The sequence below is a fragment of the Leishmania infantum genome, chromosome 23 (genome assembly GCF_000002875.2).
Source record: "Leishmania infantum JPCM5 genome chromosome 23".
NCBI classification, from domain to species: Eukaryota; Euglenozoa; class Kinetoplastea; order Trypanosomatida; family Trypanosomatidae; genus Leishmania; species Leishmania infantum.
Window position 1 is genome coordinate 268,894 of NC_009407.2, and position 16,410 is coordinate 285,303.

A 16,410-nucleotide genomic window follows, 5' to 3' on the forward strand; every position below is an offset into this window, starting at 1 on the left:
AGGGGCGAGAAGGGTATATATGATGGGCTACCGATGCGTTGAAGCAAGCGACCGGCCGCCGGAGGGGCGGCGGAGGGGAGAGGAAGCTTGTTTGAGAAAAGGGCAATGCCAATGGCAAGGCTAGAGGAGAGGGTGCCGTATCCTTTTCTCCCTCTGCGGGACATCTACACTCATGCGCCAGCCACAAGCGGGCCAGCCACACTGCCCCCTCCCCCTCCCTCTTTCTCGATCACCACTTGCCGTCGACTATCGAAACCGCCTCCGTGTCTTGGCTCGTGTTCTTCTGCTGTCGCCACCACCATCACCACCCTAGTGGGCACGCATGTCGCCTTGTGCTTGTCTTTCCTCTCTCTCCGTTGCGGCCAAGAGAGAACGGAAAGCTGATCAAATCACAACTTGCACTTCCACGAAAGCACAGACGCTTGCGTACGCCTTCGCTTGCCTGTGCGTAGGCGGCGTCGCATGAAGCATTCGTGCCGCTGGCAAGAGGCACAGGATCTCCTTCCCTTGCGACTTGGCGACTGCGCGAGGAACACGCACTGCCGTAGACTAAAAGAAAAAAAAACGAAGCAGCTAGCTACTAATGGCTGGCAATCTACACTGCAGACATCGACAACGAAAGACACGATTGGCAGCCGCGCGCGGAACGACGGTGGGCAATGAAGGACACACGATAGACACCAGTCGGCACAAAGGGAGAAGGGAAGGGGAAGAGAAAAACATATCCGGAACCAAAAGAAGTGCAGGTGAAGAGTCAGGATGTGTGTCGCGCCGTCAACTGCACGGCGCGCACCTGGCCTCCTCTGCGTCCTCTGTTTTCTTGTTTTTCTCTTCCCCTCCCCCACCTTCCCTCACTCTCCCCTGCACCATCGCCCCTTCAGCGCCATGTCTGCCTGCTACTCCACGGCTGAGAGTCCAGTGCACCGCCCCACTGCGTCATACACATCCAAGACGTTCCCGGAGTGTATGGTGCCACCACTGAAAGTGGAGAGCAGCTGCAGCACGCTGCGCGACCGCCGTGCCTGCTGATCGACGTAGCGCAGAAACAAGTGCAGTTTGGGGTACACGTTCATGTACAGGTCGTTCAGTACGCTCCGCCGCCGTACCACACGCGTTGGGCACAGCTGCAGTTGCCGACGCAAGTAGTACAGATGATCCTCGACAGCCGCAATGGCGTCCGGCAGCTCCGTCATGAGATGAGTGTAGCGGACTAGAAACAGGAGTACATCCTCCCGCTGCAGCTCCTTGACCCCCCACCGACGACGCTTCAGCTGCGCCTGCCGCCTATCCGCCAGCTTCGTAAGAGGGACGAATGGGTTGCGCTCCTTTTCTATCCGCGCACTGGTATCTACAAAGCGCGGCGCCGTTCCGAAGACAACACTCGGCGATGCCATGGCCGCAGAGGCGCCCGGCCCCAGCGGCAGCGGCGGCGATGTCGAGCGCGAGCGCGACCGGGGAGTTTCTCCTGGCGAGCTATGGAGTAGTAGATCGCCACAGCGCCGCCGCTCCTTTGCCGCACGAATCACATTCGGACTGATCTGAGCAGACGCCCTGCTTTGGGTGGATGTCTGGGTGTAGTGCTGGGCGAGGCGCAACACTACCCGCATGCTGTCTTGCACAAAAATGCCATCGAGGTTCTCTGCTTGCTGCACCACACGGAAGCGAAAAGCCGTCGTGCTTTGCCGCGTCGGAAGCAGTGTAGCCTCTCGAATGGTGCGGGGCGCTCGGGTAAGGATGGGAGGCGCTGACGCATCGAGCACAGATGCGGCACTTCCGTCTCCGTCCATATCCTCCGCTACCCCGCTCCCCGCCGAGTGGGCTGGGGCTGCGGTGGCACGCAAAGACGATGCTGACGTAAGCACGCGTATGGGCGAGGCCCCAAACGCTCCCCCGGCGAAAACCCCCGCATGTGGGTGAAAGGCTGAGGTGTGCGAGATTGCCGGCTGCTGCTGCTGTGGGGATGCCGCACGACCTCGCGTTACTGAGCTACGCGCCGAAGAAAATGTCAGGACGGCAGTGGAAGAGGCATCGGCCGCCACAGCCGCTGTCAACTCCCACACACTCTCCAGCACGAGCTGCCGCCACGCTGCACCGGTCGAGATGCAAACCGCGAGTCTTCCACAACCACCGCGACGGCGCATGAGACTCGATGTGGAAGGGCCTGATGAGCAGGCCCCCCGAGCCGTCTCGTCCGTCCCGCACGTGCGCACCGTCGCGCCGGCCAGCCGCATTTCCTCGCTGAGCTCTGCCTCCTCCTCCAGCAACTCCATCTCCATGGCCGGGAACGCGTTCCAGTATGCCGGGTGCGTCCGCTCGAGGATGATGTGCGCATGCGTCCGCAGCTGACGCAGCGTCGCATGCGAGAGCTGGCCTCGCACCACCAGGGCTTCCAGACGCACACGAGTGTCGATGCTGCCCAACGCGTAGGAGAGTGCGAACACGTGCAGTGCCTCTAAAGCGGCCAGCCGTGTAGGTAGCGCAGCGGAGGACGACGACGAGGTGGAAGCCGCCCCGCGCAATATGAGCTCGATTAGAGTAGCCAGCAGGCTGCTGTCGCGCACCAGCAGCGCTGCGACGCGTGATGGGTCGGACAAGAGCAGCCACCGCCAGCACAAGATGGCAGAGACGCTGAAGACGTGCATCTGCGCCCCACGCCAGCGCAGCATCTCCATCAACGATGCCACGAACATGGGCACGGGAGCAGAGGAAGAAAGCGTCGTCGCCTTTGCCGGTGAAGCCGGCGACGACGTCGTCGTGAGGAGCGAGGCGTCGTCAAGGAGACCGCTGACAAGCTCGGCAGAGGCCTGTGGTTGAGTTTCTAAGAGTGCTGCCACCCATAGCGCGCCTGCCTCTCGTATTTCGGCCACCGGCACGGTCAGCACCTGCACAAGGAAGGCCGGTACGCTGGCATTCTCGCTAAGGAACAGTCTCACCGCAGCCGGGCAGCCGCGTGTGAGCCGGCCGAGCACCTTGAGCGCGCTCCACAGCAGCATTGAAGCCTCTTCCTCAGTGACTGCGCTGGATCCTTCGCAGACCGCGCTGGAGGTGAAGAGATTGGCGCGCACCAGGCGCTGCGCCAGTGCGCACACAGCGCGAGGAGCGTCGAAGCTGCACAGTACCAGGGACGCTTCATTGTGCCGCCTGGGCTCGGCGTTCAGCAGCGTCAAGAGCAAAGAGACCACGTCCTCGCAGTGATGGAAATAGACTGCATAGATGGCTTCAGAACTGTCAGTGGAGAGTCCGCCGGCGAGACCCGCCACGTTTCCAACTGGCAGTGGTGGTGGCGGCGGCAGTCGGTGAAGACTATCTATGCACGCCTTTAGCAGAGCGGCACTGGACAGCAGCGCATCTGCCACTGGTCCACACATTTCTGCAGTGTCGCGGAGAAGCTGCAGTGTAGCGTGCACCATGCGACCGCGCAGAGCCGTCGGCTTTTCAAGCGATGTGTCCGCACCATTGTTGAGGCGCGAGGCGGTGCGCACATGTGACAGCGACGCCGGTGCTGCTTCGGGCACCTCCAGGTGCACCCATGACGCTCGCAATGCTCCGCCCTCCGCTTGTGCGTCGCCCTGGCCTCGTGAGAGCAGGCTGCGGTGACCACTCCGGCCGAGGGGAGCTCCAGCAAGAGAAGAGCCAAGCGCCGAGGATGTGCGGCGATGGTCGTCAGCCTTCGTGGAGCCGCCGTCGTGCAGCCCTGTAGCAGCTCGAAATCCTTCCAGAGCAATCAATGCGGCCAGACTCAGTGCCTGCAGCGCCTGGTGCTCACCGAGTAGCGTATCGTGCACAAACGCCGAAGCCGCCTCGTCTCCGTAAACGCCGGAGAGAGACGAGAGCACCCCGCGCAGCGCCGCTAGTGCAACCACCTGCGTGCGCAGGGACGGCAGAGGAACCTGTCCCAGAGCTAAAAGGTACGGGACCGTGTGGACGGCGTCGTTCACCGCCATGTCGGCTCGAGCAGCAATGGAGCGAAGCACCCGCAGCATGTCGTCTTCCATCTGGGCAGCGCGTGCGTCACCATCCTCAGGACGCAGCGCAGACGGGCTCAGCATATCTTGCTGCAGTTGGCGCCACTGTGCCTGTAGCGCCAGCGCGAGTGGTGACATTGCCAGCGGTCGCTCGACAGAGAACGCCAAGTCATCCGCTGGGTCATGTCCATGCGTTCCTGTGTGGGGAGAGCAGGAAGAGTTGCGACGAGGTGACGGCAGGGAAGCGATGCCGCTACAGTGCGCACCGTTCCCGCGGGAGCGGCCCCGAAACGAAGGGGAGGCTGCTCCCGACGCCGCCGCCGCCGGCAAAGGCGGCGACGCGCACGCATGTGCTCCACGATTCATTTCTGGACGGTGCCCACAGCCACGAGGCCGTGCTGAGGATACGGATCAGCGAAGGAAGGAATAGAAGAGCAGCAAGAAGAGCAGCGCCGCAGTGCGCGGCAGCTTCGCCACGACAATGAATGGAGATTACAGTGAGATTCAGAGGGAGAGGGCGGAAGACTCCCGAACGCAAGTCCTCGAGCAGCGCAGCCGCGTTCGTTCGCCCGTGCACCTCTTTCTATATCTATGTAAAGTGCTTGTTTCTTCTCCCTGCTGTGGTGCGTGTGTTGGCTGATGACGCACATGCAAACGCAAGACCACGTGAACCGTGTCTGCAATCAACAGCCGCAGAAGAAAAACAATAGAGAGGGGTGGATAGCTGCTGGCTATGGCACATTTCACGCTTTGGTTACGCAGAGACAGCGGCGGTGGGTGCTGGTGCGTGCATGTGCACAGGCCGATGCCACAGGGAAAGCATAACGACAGGGGTGAGAGCGCATGTGAGTGCCAGGGGTGTGAGTAAGAAAGTGGGCAGAGAAAGGGAGGCAGACCAAGCTTCTGCGAGTGGGTGATGGCTTTGGCACCGACTCATGTGTGCGTGTCTCCGGTCTGAGAAGCACAGGGCACGGCGACTTCTATGCAGATGGCGGTGTTGGCTTGAGAGGAGAGAGTAGGAAAACAGGAAATAAAAAGTATCGTGCCTTGGCGCGTCGCGCTTGCCAAGCGTCCGCCTCCATCCATGGTCTCTCCCTGCATGCGAGTGCGTACCCCAGGGGACCCCTGCGTAGCCCTTTTCTCTGACCCGCGCCGGTGCTCATAGCTGCGCGCCCGGAGCCCCATGCGCTTGGAATGGGGCTTCGCATCACCATCTCCCCCCCGTAGTCTTGTTCCGTTCTCCTACCAAGGCAAAAAGCTCGAAGAGCACATGCAGCTGTAGATGGGCGTCTGCTGTCGGTGCGCAAGTTGTTCTTCGGGCGATGGTGATGGGGTGCTGCTGCTCGTGCAATCGGAAATAGAAACACAAAAGCCGCCTCCCCTTCCCTCCCAAGCAGCCACCGTGAGGCACAGCACCACCGCATCCGCTTGAGTACTTGCCGCTCCTGCCTCGACCCCTTCCCATGCCGGCTGCATGCACGCACGCTGAAAGAATAAAATCGAAGCGTGCAATCGTTCCGAGAGCGAGCGAGACAGCAAGAGCGCGAGCGCGCACGGCACGTGTGCCAGCCCCCTCATGAGGATCCTAACCCGAGAGCGCACGCCGGTATGTGCGTTGAGCCGTCGCATGTGGCCTCCTCCCCCTCTTTCCCCCGTTTCACAAAAACGCACACATGCAGGCAGAGAGACATGTGCGGCGCGACGCAAGCGCCTTGCTTGTCCTTGGTTGGTCGAGGACCTCTGAAAGAGCTGCGGCACTTTCGGATGCAGAGAAGGAGAGGTGCGAAGCGCATGCGGGTGTGACAAGTGGGCAGAGGGACAGGCAGGGCAAACAGTGCGGGGGGAGTGTCGAAGCAAAAGGCACATGTGCAAGCAAAATAGTCAAACACCACACGGGAGTGCGTCTAGGGCCCGCCACTGGACTCGAAGAACTTCACGAGTACACTCTCACTCACCCGCCCACGCACCCAAACACACACACACAGAGGCCTCACGAGACCCCTTCACACCCGGTCACACGGAAAGGCAACGCATGAGAGACGTGCACAGGGACAGCCATCAAGTACTCTTGCTCTTTGCTCCGCCACCAACGTTACCGCCAGAGAGTGCGGCGGGTGGGCCGTGGCCACGGCTCACCCGCCTGCTGCTTGCTCGATGCGCCTCAGTCGGTGATGGCCCGGAGCTGCTCGTCTGCCAAAGGCTGGTGAGCATCGACAACCGCGCCGCAGTTGTAGAAGGCTCAGTAGAGCCGCTGTGCCCATGATCACCACGTTCCGTCGCTGGCGCACCATTGTTGCCAGCTCCCCGTGCCTGGGCGCGATGCCAGCCCCCTAATCCCGCTCCGCCAGGAGCTTCCATGCCCGTTGTTGGACGGTGCAGTCCCCAGGCGGATGCTCGCACCTGCGGCGTAGTGTAGTGCCGCATCCCGTCCACCTCGACGTCCGACATGAAATCCATGTCGTCCATGCTGTCAGCCCCCGTGGTGGGGGTAGGAGACGGTACATTAAAGCTGATGCTGTTCAAACGGAGTCCTCCGCCCGCACCGATACTTGCGCAGCCCGAAGCAGCACTGCCAGTTCCGCGGCTCCTCAGTCCGCGTGATTGCATCCACGATACGGTGCCAGCCCCGGTGTGGCCGCTCGATGGTGTGGCACCCGCACTGCCAAGGTCACCGCTGACGCGCATCGAGTTATCACTGCCACCACCACCAACGTCGGTCAGGCTACGTTGGAAATAGGAAAAGCGGCGTGCCATTGGTGCGCCTACCGCTGCGCTGTTCCGCATATCACCGTCTGCTAGAAGGCCGCCAGCTGCTGCGGCGGCGGCGGCGGAGCACTTTGTCGTCCGCGCATCTTCTCCCCAGTCCAGTGCCGACATCTCCGTCACTTCCTCGCGCCGGCCGCTGCCCGTGCGGCTCTGTAAGCGCTTGGAAGCGCGGCGCCCGTAACGTCCACCAGCGTGACTCGCAGAGTCGTCGTCACCGTGCAGGAGTGCCTCACGGCTGGTTCCGTCATCCTCCCGCCTCCTGCTCCACTGCAGCTGCATCCACAGACGCCGCGCAGGTGCATGGAGAAACACGGCGATCCACAAAGCCAGAGACGTGAACAGGTACAGCAAGCCTCCACGCAAGCATGTGTTCGCTTTCGTCTCCCTATCCCAGCCGTTCTTGGCGGCGAGCACCTCGAATGTCCAGTTACCGCAGCGCAGCATGTGTGACATCATAAAGAGCAACACCGCTGCAACGGCCGTGAAGGGCGCGCACAGCGACACGCAACTCGACGCAAGCGGCATTACAACCTCCTCTGCGCGCAAAAAAAAAGAAAAAGAAAGAGAAGATTAACGGTCCCGTCGTACGTCTGCTGTAGTGCAGGATGGCCGGTGATGCTTGTCCCCACACCTTCGCTTTCACTCGTCGAGGAGAGAGGGTGGGGAGGAGGGAGGGTTTGGGAGTCCGCCCGATCAAGTCCGTAGGAGAAGGGCCTTAGCAGTTATCACAGATGAGAAAAGAGGTGGGGGTGTATTCGTTGCGGCGCAGGGTACTCTCTTGGCGCCATACAACGGAGATGGCGGGGCCGCAACAGTGCACAGATGCACGCAGGCACGCGCGTGCGTTCGCCTACAAAAGAAGGGAATAGCAGGCCGATGAACGGAGCGAGAGAAAAGGCAAATCACAGGGTCGTGGCGAGAGGGAGGGAGGTAGGTGGGAGAGGGGGTGGCAGACAACAACGCCGCGGTGGGCGCAGAAACAGACACGGAAGAAGGAACTAATGAGGAAGAGAGAGATCTGTGGCGGGGGAGTAGTGGTCGTCGCGGCAAAATCGCCTGCCGACGCGGGAGGCTCCGATAAGATGAGAGAGTGCACCCAAACTAAAAAGATCAATCAAAAGAAAAACAGGACAAGAGAGGGAGGAGGAGGGCGAAGCCCCGCAAGCAACGCGCGCGTACCCACAGGAGATGCACGGTCGTCTTGAGCGATGCCTGAAGGCGTCAGTGTGCGCCTGCTAACGACTGTCCAGTCCGTGCGGGTGTGTCGCTGTAACAGCTGTCTTAGAATGTGAGGGAAGAGTGAAAGAAGAATAAGGAGCTCGTGTCTGACTGCCTGATATCACGCGCCGCTCTGCAAATATGCATGGAGTGTGCGTGTTGGTCCCTTCTGTCTGAGGGGGGCGCACCACCACCACTACCACTAATGCCACTGCAACGAGAGTCGCAGGTGGTGGGAGACGAGAAAAGCGAGCGCACAACGTGGAGCAAGAGTGCGCTTCGACTCGTCGCGGTGCGTGTCTCTCGGATCACCTCCCGGCAGGCGATCAGTGCGCCTGTGTGGGTGCGAGTGTGCCTACAGTGAGTCCGACTTCAACAGGGACGGCCAGAGCAACGGGGAGAGCGAGAGTAAGGAGGCGAAGATATCCGAAAGGCTGAAAGCAAAGAGTGCCGCAGCTGTGCGTTCTTGGCAACGAAGCATCAAGCGAGAGAACGGCTGAGGCACAGAAGTAAAGACGAGGAACGGCTAGACCCGAAAGCAGCCTTTCCGCAACCGCTAAACCCCGCGACACCGCCCGTAGCGCGAGCCTCGTCCTTTTCCGAGAACGAATGTGCCGCATCCCTCGAGAGAGAGAGACGGAGTTCTATTGTTGTTGTTTTTTTCACGTGCGGGGGAAAGAGGGGGGCTCTCCGTTGAAGTACAAGCACATACTTAAAAGTTCGGCTCGCCGCCAATGATGAGTGCCTCTCTCTTCGTGCGCATACTTTTTCCTCATGCCAGAGGGCTTTTCTCGTGTGCCCTATTTGTTGACGCATGTTTCTCTCTTCGAGAAGAATGAAAAAAAAAAATTCCGTATCTCCGCACGCTTCTACGCAGTTCTCGCGATCCACATGCGTACACGAAGGCACGCACGAACAAACATACAGCGCGGTCACCTCTTTCTTGATGTGTTTTTGGCATGGGGCTTCGCCAGCGCCGACAAAGGTGCTCCAGCTCCACTGGCGATCAAGCGAGGTGATACGCCCAGCCCGTCACCGATAAGCAGCGAACGCCACGCTGCCTTTCGGCAGCCCAAAGAGGGGCCTGAGGAGCGCACCGCGTGGCATATAAGCGGTGAGCCCTGCGCTTCGGGAGAAAGACTACCCCCCCCCGCACGACACAGAACGGGTTCGTCAGGAATATCGTTCTACAAATGGTAGATCTTGACGCGGCGCGCCACGGCGCAACCCAAGGGGGGGGGGTCGCGTACCAGGCGATGATGTCGACCCAAAAAGGGATCCGGCGCGGAATGGCCGAGTCACAGCAAAAAAAAAAGAAACGAGGCGCCACCTGTCTTCCGAGATGTGTTGCTCCCGATGGCGAGTGGGCCGCCAGGGATGCTCTGAATCGCGCTTCTTCTGGCCTGGAAGACGGCGCCGTGATGGGATGATCTTTCGAGGATGACGGAGCGGACCAATGTTTCTTGAGGGAGGGGGGCAGCACAGTCATTCCTAGCTTCGGCGCGGTGGCAAGCATCAGTTGCACACTCCCTCTCCCGCCGAGCCTTTAGTCGTCGTGGCGGGTGGCCTGAAACCCGCCATTGCAGAGTACTTGCGACGCAAGTGCGGCAGGAGAGAAACTCTGCGCTTCAACCTTGCGACCGCGGGAGTTTGGGAGTTGTCACGGCTGCCGTGCTCCCGGTGACAGAGTAATCAAACACCGGGCGCTGGCGCACGTCACGGCGCAGATGATGGGAGCGGGCCTCCCTTTACACCTCGCCTTGGCGCTGGCACGCCGCTGTTGGCTGGCCAAGGCTTCCCAAGGACGGCCAAAAGAGGTTCACGCCGCTCTTCCCCGTGCAGGTCCGTATGGAAATGCATGCACGTTTGTACATCACCCTTGGCTACTACGCTCTCTCTTTCCCGCAGCGCACTTCTTACGGGGTACGGGGCAGAAAAAGTGATACCCAGGCGGCGAGGATGTTCAGACGCGCGCGCGCGCGTGAGGTTCCTCAGAGCCAGAGAACACAAACAGCAGTGCAGCAGATTGAGAAATCGGCGGCCTCAGGAATGGCATTGGCCATCACATGAACGGCGCAAGGGAGCGCTAGCCGACTTTGCCTTGACTGATGCATGACAAGCAAACCCCCGGATCTGTGCGACTCCCTATCACGCGGTACGTGGCTGAGACGGCAGCTCCCACCTCCAAAAGCTTCGGCACATGGCTAAAACGGCACAGCGCGCCTGCACCCAATGGAAAGGAAGGGAGAGACTCAGGTTTGGAAGGAGGGAAGTCGACCACATCACAGCAGCGCTTTTATGCGCGCTCCTGCGCAGACCCTCTCTGCAAGAATGTCTTTCTCCCCCATTCACCCTCTTCCCGATCATCAGAAACACAGGTGAAAGGCTCAGGCAATACACAGAAAGAGCGGCGAGAGAATGCACACGGGCGAACGGCGCACAGGCAGCCACTGCGTGTGCGTCAGTCGGCCTGCATATGTTTTCTTCCGTCGCCAACCTCTCCTACGACAGCAAGTAATCCACTTCCTGCGCGCTGGTCGCAGCCGACGTGGTCGCGCTTACTGGCAAGGGCTGGCGGTCCTGCGCCTCTTCACGAGCAAACCTTTCATAGGCCTGCCCAGCAGACGGCAGCGGTTTCGCGGAGCTGATGTTCACTGCGGCATTCACAGAGGCCCCTCCCATCGCCGGAGATGAAGGGCATAAGAACACGAAACCCATGCGGCCTGCATCGGCTCTCGCGGAACCAGCTGAGCTCGTGTTTCTTCGAGAATCGTCCGCTGCCACGGGATCGCCTGCCATTACAACGGTCGGAGGCGATGCCGCCTCCGCGGAAGGAAGCGCGAACGCCGAAGGAGCCGAACGCTGCGGAGATTTCGCGGCGGCCGTCCTGACTGCTGTGGTCGGTGTCGTCGTCATCACAATGACGTCCGTGGCGTGGTCCACGCCTTCCGTCTCTAACGCCTTGCGCCGTTTACGCATCAGCTCGCGCAAGCTGGGTAGACGACGCTGCCGCCACCATTTGGAGGCAGAGGTCGGCAGTTTCTTTAGCTGGATGAGAAACGAGTCGACGACCACCAGCACCCAGAGCACGATGGAGGTGAAAAGATAGATGAGGCCGCCATTGCGGCAGCAGCGCGACTTCGCTTCCGCGTCCCAGCTGTGCTTCGCAGCTAGAACCGCGAAAGTCCAGTTGCCGTTGCGCAGCATGACAGAGAGCATGAAGAGAAGGATGGAGACGATGAGCGTGAAGGGGGCGCACGCGTACAAGCATCCGGTGCCGGTGCCCATGCTTGCGCAGGCTGCTTTACGCGGGAGCGGTGGTAAACCTGAGTTTGCTTATTAAGGAGGAGTGTGGGTTTGCCAAAGGTGAGGGGGTGGTTCGGGTAACAACTGAAGAGTCCCGCTGTAACGGCACCGGTACACACGAAAAAAAAAACTCAAGCGCGATACACGCTGTGGTAAAGCACCAAGCGAACAGCATAAAAGGTAACAAATAAAAACGAACACGCACGCACGCATAGACGAGGAGGCAAGCGAGTCTCTACAGGAAAAGAGGGAGGGCTTCGTGCTCGCGTAGATGCCCTCCTTCCCACCGTGTGTGTGTGTGTGTGTGTGTGTATGGTAAGCAAGGAAGGCAGGAGATGAAACACAAAAGCAGAAAAGGGCTCCCTCCCTCCCTCCCCCCACAAGACGACGACACGCGCACGCACACTTTTGTTACATAATAGTAACAACAAGCACGACAGCAGCAGCTTGCACAAGATAGCTATGAAAAAGCGCTGCTTTTGCGAGAGAAAGCGGCACATGCAACGGGGAGAGGGGGGGGCTCGATACGTCCCTCGTGTGAGCAGCCGCACGAGCCCACACGAAAAGAAGCCTGCCGTAGGGCAATGTAACGGAGAGCGCAAGAAAACGAAAATTTGAGAAGAGATGCACACGCGGCAGCGGAGGGGAGCTACAACAAAGAGAAAGGGGATCCGCTCGCCTTCGCAGATGCGTACGTGTACGTGTAAATTATGAAGGAAGAGCGGCACAGGTGCCGTTGCGCATGTTTGGTATATGGCGATGCCAACATGAGCAAGAGAGAAGGTAGCGTGGGGGAGAAGGGGAAGGGGCAGAGAAGTGTGAAATGTGGTGTGTGTGTGTGTGTGTGTGTGTGTGTGTGTGTGTGTGTGTCGTGCAACAAGGGGGGGCGAGATGACGCTTGGGGCGATCGGCGGTGCACCGCGAGAACGACGAGTAGGAGAGGGCGGCATACGAGATGGGAGTCGTGGTGAAGAAGACGCGGACCTACCCAGTCCGTGATGGGGATGTCTGGCAAACACCCCCCCCACCCGCCCTGATGGCAGGGTATCCACGGATACAGCGAGCAACGGCCTTAGTCTTTTTTAAAAAGACGACTCTGTCACTTGTAGATTAGCCGATGATTGCACATGTTTCGCAGCGACCCCGGCGTCGCGACGGGGTAGAGAGGAAGACGTTGAAGGAATGAGAACGTGCGGCGCATCGCCGGCGCTGCCTGCTATCTGCGCGCAGTTTTCAGCATTCCGCTGCGCCTTCGCCACGCTCGCGGGTCGCATTGATCCGTTAAGCAGATGCTGTGGCCAGGTCTACACCCTGTCCCAGTAGCGGCGACGTGAGAAACATCGCCGGGACACTGGCCGTGACACACTCATGCGCCGCCAAAAGTGTGCCTACACATAAAGGTGTGTGTCTCTGTGGGGGGGGGGGGAGAGCCTCTCTTGTTGCGCACTCCGTGTGGACAGCGTCATCCGCTCAAAACCACCAAGGGGAGGGGGGCGACGTGAGTTGTCGGTATGCCTGCTTGCGAACAAAACTGGGAACTGAGAAGCCGCGTAGAGACGCACCTTGACGGCAACACAATTCCGAGGAAGACGCGAAACGACACCACAGGCAAGACATACGAGGGCACTCAATGCAAAAGTAGTGCACACGTATCGTACACAATGGAGCACTGAAAGAGAGGGGGACAGCTTATGGGCACAGGTGTGGGGTGTCCCAAGCACAATGGATAACGACCAAGTAAAAATGTCATGTCTCCCAGCGAGGATCCCCACACAGAAATAGGCATGCACATGTTTGTCGTTGCACATTTCGGCCAGTAGCTCCCCTCCCCGCGAAGCCAGCAGGGAAGAACGGCGATGCATTCATATTGCTGTCGCGTCTTCGTTGGCGCACCCGGTGAAAGGGAGGGGAGAAGGACGGAAAAAAAGGACGAAGAATAACACGAATCACAGACCGACAGAGAACTGCATATCAAAGACGTGGAGGGGGGAAAGGCTGCAGGGGCGCTTCTGCAAACTACTGTGGCGGGCGATTGGGTTTAGAGGGCGACAGGGATTTGCCACCTTTGCCGGAGATCTGATTGCTTGCACCTAGGCATAAACAAAAAGATGGATGTGAAGGAATAAAGTTCCAGTCCCATTCACGTGTACACACGCACGGCCCCGCGCGCGCAACCTCGATTCGCCTTCGTCCCAGCATCGTTGTCCTACTTCACGCAAGCGTGCTTCTTCGCGCTTCACCTTGTTTGATCTTCCTTCGACGTCCTTTGACAAGTTTAGTGGCACGCTCTCACCTCGCACGGTTTTGATGTGCTCACATGCACACGCGCGAGTAGACAAAACAACAAAAAAGGAAGTCGAACAAAAGAACGATATGTGTCGGGTCATTCACGTACTGGAAGCAGCCGTAGCACAGCCAACCAGCAGGACCAACTCCCCCTCCATCGGCATCCGCAAGATATGCCTACAAGTACACCAGCATCAAAGACAGGGATGGAGTTAAGGGGAAGGGATGGAGGGAGTGAGGGGAGGAGCTGAAACGCAGACGAATACAGAGAGAGAGCGCTGTCTAAGACACGGCAGGGCGGTAGTACGCATCAAGCATAAGTAAAGAGGATCGGGAGAGACCGAGGGCGAATACATACACGAGAGAAACGGACTTACACAGGGAAAACGGGGAGGGGGGCACAGCGGGATGAGGGAGAGAGGTGTAAATCGGCGCACACAAACACACAGACACAAGGGCAAAGCAGGAGAGACAGCGGGGACGCAAGATGAGCAAGGCGCACGCGCATACGCAAACGTTTACGCCGATTGCCCCCGAAGCCGACTGTCACCACTTACCGGCTTTTTCTCCACGCATCGCTTCAATCGGTTCCCTCGCCGCCTCACCTTGCTTGCGAAATCCTGTAGGTCACTTTACCGGCGACTGGGGATGGCTCGGAGGCGAAGCGCTGCCCTTCGCCATCGTGCCGAGCGGCGTGCTTTTGGACGACGTGCCGCTACTGACGGCCGTGCTGGGCCTCCTGCTACCGTCGCTGCCGCCTCCGCTGCTAGGGTCGGTGGCCTGAGTGCCGGGGTTTGCTCGAGCGCCGTTCACGCGCCGCGCCGTGACGCGGCCAGATTGCGTGGATAGGAAGGGGTGTGGATGCGTCAACGGAAGCGGAGTAACGAATGGCGCCAGCACCGGAAACGCCGTTGACTGCAGTTAGGGGGTGCTCTGACTCTGCACTTGTTGATGCGCTGCCGCTGCCGATGTGGATGGCACCTGCGCGTTTGAGACCATGACGTTACCGCTGCGGACGCCGGAATTTAGCGGCCGCTGATGCGGTGGCTGCGGCTGAGGGCGCGGTGGGCCCTTCTTCGGGCCTCGCCCACTTGAGCTCAGAGCAGCCTGCGCTCGTCGTCCCTGCGTGCACACGTCGTAGGTGGCTGCTCGGTTCAGCTGCAGGGTTGGCAGCTTCGTCGAAGATTCAGGTGATTGAGATGGAACCTCGTCGGCCGTGGTGCTGCCGTGTCGCTCCATGGCAAGGTCGATCTCCACCTCTTCGCGTAATATTTTCAAAGGAGTCGGAAGACCCGCACTAGCAGCAGCAGCAGCGGTAGCACTGTTCCTGATGGGTCTTCGTAGGTTGATCTGCTGCGGCGATTGCTCGGCGGAAGCGGCGCCGCGCTGCACGGGCATGTCGAGGAGGGAGTGGTGCGTTGTGCCGACAGGGGCGCACACACACCACGACTGCGCAGAAGTGCTGCCGTTTCCGGCCCGCATTGCTAGTACCGGCGGAAATTCTGAGCGCCGCGAAGACGCTGACGGCACCGATGGCTTCGGCGAAGGAGCAAGCTGTGAGGTGATGTTTTTTTCTGCGGTAGTACCAGTTATCACTTCAGCAGCCGGGACGTACAGCATGTAGGACGTGCTTCTTCGCTTTTGGGAGGTGGTTCCATCGCCGGCATTGAACGCTGCACGGCTCAAGAGGGAAGCTGGCCCTGCATCTGCAGACGTCGGAGCGAATGCAAGAAGATCCACAACAGCGAGTGAGGGGGCGCACAAAACAGCAAGTGCGGCGCTCCTTTAGGGAGATGAGTCGAGCGAGTGCCGGCCCGAGTGCGAGCCCGCGGTGGCTAATACCTGTGAGCTCCACCGGGTCGAGCAACGCGCAGGCACAGGAATCGTCGATGCTCAGCTCAGTTGACAGTGGCGGTGCGCGCTCATGCGGTATTCCCGTTGCCGCAGCGCTGCCGGTGTTAGCGGAAAAGCAAGACAGTGGTGTCTGAGAGACGCTGTCAAGGGGAGCTAGTGAAACAACATCGAGTCAGCAGTGTGGCGCCGCAGTGGTAGGAGTGCAGCCCGCGCTGCACGAAGTTGTCGAAGCCTTGGCTTGCGCGCGAGAGCTCGGCAGTGTAAGAGGGCACTGCCGCGAGCGCAGGACGATGCCGTGCATCACGGCACACACCTCCTGGTTTACCGCTGCAGCAGTCGCTGGTGGGCCTCCGCGAGTTGGCGAAGCGGAAGGCAGCCCTGCGTTGTTGCTAGAAGCCGTGGCAGCTGGGGGACCCTTCGTATAAGCGAAGGATGAGTTTTCGAGCACAGTCACCGAAGCGCTCTTGGACATCCACATCACCGCCTGGTCGGCGGGCTGCCGCTGCGCTTGCTCTGCCTCCTCGAGAAGCCGCTTCAGGCACCGTACCACTCCGGTGTAGACTGTCGGCAACGACGACGCAGCACCGCTCTCGCAGCTGTTGTTCGGGCCCCGCAGACTGGGATCAAGGGCCTTGATGGCGGTCTGCATCGCACGGCCGCCAGTCGCACCGGCAGGACCCAGCGCCGATAGCTCCTGTACCACTGCCTCTCCGTTCTCGTGTCCCTTTCCTGTGGCACCGCCGGCGCGCACGACGTACAGGCGAAAGGTGAGGAGCGCGGTTCGGGGGACAAAAAGCACCTTGGCGCGCACGAACGCAACCAGCGCCTCACGTACCACATCCAGGCGTGTCAGAGGAGGCACATGCGCAGAAGCAGCAGCGCCTCCCAAGGGCGCGAGCGCTGAGTGCGGTGCTGGCAGGGCCACATCCGTGATGTGCACCGTTGCATCGCCAAGATCCAAAAATACGGCGACGACTTCGCGTTGATTGAACAGATGTTGTCGGAGGGACATCAT

General features: G+C 60.1%; 4 protein-coding genes across 4 annotated transcripts; all 4 read right to left on the minus strand.

Moving 5' to 3' along the window:
- Positions 1 to 896: 896 nt before the first annotated feature.
- LINJ_23_0750 (conserved hypothetical protein) lies at positions 897 to 4,331 on the minus strand (the record flags this gene model as incomplete). The annotated part of the gene is made up of 1 exon (XM_001465713.2): positions 897 to 4,331. One exon carries the CDS (start codon positions 4,329 to 4,331, stop codon positions 897 to 899), a length of 3,435 nt encoding a protein of 1,144 aa, XP_001465750.2.
- A 1,692-nt stretch (positions 4,332 to 6,023) lies between these two features.
- LINJ_23_0760 (conserved hypothetical protein) lies at positions 6,024 to 7,256 on the minus strand (the record flags this gene model as incomplete). The annotated part of the gene is made up of 1 exon (XM_001465714.1): positions 6,024 to 7,256. The coding sequence occupies one exon, from the start codon at positions 7,254 to 7,256 to the stop codon at positions 6,024 to 6,026; it is 1,233 nt and encodes a 410-aa protein (XP_001465751.1).
- Positions 7,257 to 10,451: 3,195 nt separating this feature from the next.
- LINJ_23_0770 (conserved hypothetical protein) lies at positions 10,452 to 11,237 on the minus strand (the record flags this gene model as incomplete). The annotated part of the gene is made up of 1 exon (XM_001465715.1): positions 10,452 to 11,237. The coding sequence occupies one exon, from the start codon at positions 11,235 to 11,237 to the stop codon at positions 10,452 to 10,454; it is 786 nt and encodes a 261-aa protein (XP_001465752.1).
- A 4,330-nt stretch (positions 11,238 to 15,567) lies between these two features.
- LINJ_23_0780 (conserved hypothetical protein) lies at positions 15,568 to 16,410 on the minus strand (the record flags this gene model as incomplete). Its single annotated transcript, XM_001465716.1, has 1 exon — positions 15,568 to 16,410. One exon carries the CDS (start codon positions 16,408 to 16,410, stop codon positions 15,568 to 15,570), a length of 843 nt encoding a protein of 280 aa, XP_001465753.1.